General features: G+C 43.6%; 1 protein-coding gene across 1 annotated transcript in view; it reads right to left on the reverse strand.

The window, feature by feature from the left end:
• Positions 1-445: 445 nt before the first annotated feature.
• LOC104981795 (lipid phosphate phosphatase-related protein type 4) overlaps positions 446-4,906 on the reverse strand; it is a 52,883-nt gene continuing 48,422 nt past the window's right edge. Inside the window, exon 7 of the mRNA XM_010831036.1 lies at positions 446-1,914. Within this exon, the coding sequence (XP_010829338.1) occupies positions 586-1,914 (1,329 nt within the window). The 3' untranslated portion in view covers positions 446-585. The remainder of the gene's footprint in view (positions 1,915-4,906) is intronic.

The raw sequence follows: 4,906 nt of genomic DNA on the forward strand, positions 1-4,906 counted from the left end.
TCCTATTCTAACACAAAGAAGCCAACATCTTCTTAATAACAGTAGCATTTCTTTGACAAGGAATTGCACACCACTATTTCACAGCTAAATAGAAATTGAGAGTTTACACCATATATGTACTATAATAATCAGCACCACCCATATTGAGCTTTTGGTGCAGATTCTGCAAAATGAATATATAATACTGCATGGCCTCTGCTGCAGGGAAAACGTGTGTTCTGGATTCCCACAGCTAATTATAAGGAAAGAACCCTAAAGTTGGCACGTTCAGGAAGTACAATAGTATACACTGAAGGAAACCGCTTTCTTCTGATATTGCCCTCTGCAAACGTTTTGCGTTTGAAGGTAGGTCTTAGGAAGAGTCTTCACATTATCGCATGAGTTAGGTTCTTGCATTGTGCTTTTCCCTTCCCTTGATGTGAAGTCTACAAGCTTGGGTGGAATAGTTCTCGAGAGTCAGTGAATCGCGGGCTGATGGTGGATACTCTAGTTTGGTGAGAAGGTTCCCGATTTGCTGGAACAGAGCACTGGTAGAATCAACACGTTGTCTCTTGGGGTGACTCAAGTGATTTGAATGACTATCACTCAATCCTTATAAGCCCGTGTTGGGGAGGTTCCCTTGTAGAAGATATTCCTCGTGTTTTCGGGGCTGTTGCTCCTTTCAGGGATTAAAATGATGTTGCCCTTTCTCCGCAGGGTGGAGTCGCGGGAGGAAGAAACGGACAGAGTCTCTGAACCGATTTCGCTGCCCTCTACCGGGGTGACGCGGATGGTGGTGATTCCGTGGTGGTGATGCTCACTGTTGTCAATGTTGCTTCTCTTTCGATCTCCGGAACCAAAACTGTCTTTCAGGGACTCACAGCTTTCTGAGTCCCTGTTGAGATCGTTGAGCTCGTACGTTTGGCGAAGGCTGCCCTTTTCAGGGGCTTTCCATTTCCAGGAGCCACTGCCTTCGCCTTCGGTGGACGGGATCTGTATGATGGGCCTGTTGTTCTCCGGGTGGGCCTCAACCCTCACGATCCCACTGGGTTCGTGGTCTGTCAGGGTTTTGTATCGGATGGAGCCGGTGCAGGAGACTGTGCTGCCTTCAGTGTTCTTGGGGCTGCTTTGGAGGACACCCTGCTGCTTGGACATGGCTATGACTTGCATGATGCGAGGCTGGCTGTTGCTTCTATTACAAGCCACAGTCTTCTCCGCAGCTTTCAGCCACTTGGCCCGAGCAGAGCTGCTTTTGGGCGAGGTGCTTATGTTTTCCTGCGTCTCTTCAGGGATGTGTACTAACTGTGAGGACCCGGGGCGGGATTGAATGGACACTCTTGGTCCCCCAGGCATGCTATTGTTACACCCAGGGACGGTGCCAGGCTGGATCTTGAGATACTGATTGCTGCTGGGAGCGTGGTGGTCTCCATTGACCCCCACCCTGGACGGCTCCGAGCTTGATCTCATTTCAATGGATCTGGGTGGTGACTGTCCCGGCTCGGTCTCTATAACCTGCAGAGACAGCTTGCGGCTTTCATTCTTGTTCTTCCACTGGGTGAGGAGCTGCTTGGATCTAGCAGAATCCATCGAGGCATGAATGCTGGCGTTTCTTCTCACAGGGTCTTCCACGGATGGGGTGTTGGCTCTAGGCAAGGTATTGCTGAAGGTAACCATGTTCTCCTTCCCCATGGGGCTCCGTGGAGTGATGATTTCTACATCTGCATTTGCCCTTTTGAGGTTGGTCAAGGAGCTAGCATCTCTATGGTTTCGGTTCAGGATGCCTTCAGTGTGAGCAATTCCATCAGTGCTGCTACCATTTTTAGCAGCTAAAACTCGGCTGGGGTCTTGATTGAGGTCTGTCAGAGACCTGAGGGCTTCTCTGTGCTGAAACACACTCTCTTCGCTAGGTAGAAAATTCCCCACAGCATACAGACCCTAGTGTTGGGAGAAACAATAAACATCAGGCACCAGACGACATGGTTACTGAGAGTTTGCATTGGAGGATGTAGTGAGGCACATAAAGATGTGTTCGCTATACCCCACTGACACAAACAACCAAAACTAAAAGTACAGTTACTCAGGAAATAGTTGTAAGTTATATCATCAGCCACTGAACTAACTCTTCAGAACTATAAAGTCCATTATTTTTCATTATTAGTTGGGTTTTCTCTTTCTCCATCCCACCAGATGTTTTGGACAGTCTTATCCTCTGTATTGAGAAGAGAAGTCAGACAATGAGAGAAATAAGGGCATTCTTCTGTTTTTCTTTTTAAAATTTATTTTTCAATTAGATGGAAATTGCTTTACAATGTTGTGTTGGTGTCTGCCATGCAACAACGTGAATCAACCATCTTCTGTTTTTTCAAAGCAATTCATTTTCCTGGATTTATGAACTGCTTGTTGAGTGACACCTCAGATGGCTTAACTGATGTACTTTACCTTCCATTTTCAGTCATACCTCATGATGGTACGATTGAAATCATACCATTCAATCATACCTGCATGTGGAAATGCAGAACAACAAATCATTCATAAAATATGACATAGGTTTTGTATTGAGGTCAGAGACACACATCCTCGCAGCTGACATGGAGCTCAGCACTATGTGTGCAGCATTTTACAGAATGTTCTGGGAAAAGAGGGCAGAAACTGTCCCTATATTGGGTTCTTAGTTTTTTTCCACCTAAAACCTGATCTTAAATTTTGAAAGTTATATTTGATAAGCTCAGTATTATTACACTAAACTTAAGCTGAATTTTATTTAATCTTGTCTTCACACTCAGGTGATCAAAATTTTTTTTTTTTTTTTTTAGATTTTGGGGATAAAAATCTGATAAAGGCTAAAGATAAGATTCAGAATTTTTTAACCTTTTGACATGCAAAAGATCTAATACCTGCTGAATTTTCAGTTTTTGAGATGCTTAGTTTAGAGATAAGAGCAAGAAGCAGATAACTATTTGCATGTTAAGCTCAACAGAAGGGAGCCACTGTCTAATTTTCAGACCAAACCAAAGGAATTCCACAGATGTGATATTTTGTAGAGTGCCTAACAATGAACAAGGGCATAGGCTTAAAATGGATAAATTAATAATTTCAAGGCAGAGTGTAAACAGGAACAGAATAAAGTCAGGCTTCTCCCTCTCCAAGTATTTCAATTCCTGGCTAAAATCTTCTTCTAAACAATACCTATCTATGTTCTCACTACAAAAGTTTTCAGGGTAAACAATCTCTACCTCATGTTCCATTAATAATTGTATTTAAATTCATACATCTAGGACCATCTTCCACCAGACTGTACATCAGTTCAGTTCAGTTCAGTTGCTCAGTCGTGTCTGACTCTTAGCAACCCCATGGACTGCAGCACGCCAGGCTACCGTGTCCATCACCAACTCCCAGAGTTTACTCAAACTCATGTCCAATGAGTCAGTGATGCCATCCAACCATCTCATCCTCTATTGTCCCCTTCTCCTCCTGCCTTAAATCTTTTCCACCATCAGGGTCTTCTCTAATGAGTCAGTTTTTCCCATCAGGTGGCCAAAGTATTGAAGTTTCAGCTTTAGCATCAGTCCTTCCAATGAACACTCAGGACTGATTTCCTTTAGGATGGACTGGTTGGATCTCCTTGCTGATCAAGGGACTCTCAAGAGTCTTCTCCAACAACACAGTTCAAAAGCATCAATTCTTCAGCGCTCAGCTTTCTTTATAGACCTATTCTCACATCCATACATGACTACTGGAAAAACTATAGCCTTGACTAGACGGACCTTTGTTAGCAAAGTAACGTCTCTGCTTTTTAATATGCTGTCTAGGTTGGTCATAACTTTTCTTCCAAGGAGCAAGCGTCTTTATTTTCATGGCTGCAGTCACCATCTGAAGTAATTTTCAGATCAGATCAGATTTTGGAGCCCCCCAAAATAAAGTCTGCCACTGTTTCCACTGTTTCCCCATCTATTTCCCATGAAGTGATGGGACCGGATGCCATGATCTTAGTTTTCTGAATGTTGAGTTTTAAGCCAACTTTTTCACTTTCCTCTTTCACTTTCATCAAGAAGCTATTTAGGTCTTCTTCATTTTCTGCCATAAGGGTGGTGTCATCTGCATATCTGAGGTTATTGATATTTCTCCAGGCAATCTTGATTCCAGCTTGTGCTTCATCCAGCCCAGCATTTCTCATGATGTACTCTGCATAGGAGTTAAATAAGCAGGGTGACAACATATAGCCTTGATGTACTCCTTTCCTAATTTGGAACCAGTCTGTTGTTCCATGTCCAGTTCTAACTGTTGCTTCCTGACCTGCATATAGGTTTCTCAAGAAGCAGGTCAGGTGGTCTGGTATTCCCATCTATTGAAGAATTTTTCACAGTTTATTGTGATCCACACAGTCAAAGGCTTTGGCATAGTCAATAAAGCAGAATAGATGTTTTTCTGAAACTCTCTTGCTTTTTCCATGATCCAGCAGATGTTGGCAATTTGATCTCTGGTTCCTCTGCCTTTTCTAAAACCAGCTTGAACACCTCGAAATTCACGGTTCACATATTGCTGAAGCCTGGCTTGGAGAATTTTGAGCATTACTTTACTAGCATGTGAGATGAGTGCAGTAGTTTGAGCATTATTTTGCATTGCCTTTCTTTGGGATTCGGAGAAGGTGATGGCACCCCACTCCAGTACTCTTGCCTGGAAAATCCCATGGACGGAGGAGCCTGGTAGGCTGCAGTCCATGGGGTCGCGAAGAGTCGGACATGACTGAGCGACTTCCCTTTCCCTTTCTTTGGGATTGGAATGAAAACTGACCTTTTCCAGTCCTGTGGCCACTGCTGAGTTTTCCAAATTTGCTGGCATATTGAGTGTAGCACTTTTACACCATCATCTTTTAGGATTTGAAGTAGCTCAACTGGAATTCCATCACCTCCACTAGCTTTGTTCATAG

Source organism: Bison bison, unplaced genomic scaffold, assembly GCF_000754665.1.
Source record: "Bison bison bison isolate TAMUID 2011002044 unplaced genomic scaffold, Bison_UMD1.0 scf7180017864519, whole genome shotgun sequence".
Lineage (NCBI taxonomy): Eukaryota > Metazoa > Chordata > Mammalia > Artiodactyla > Bovidae > Bison > Bison bison.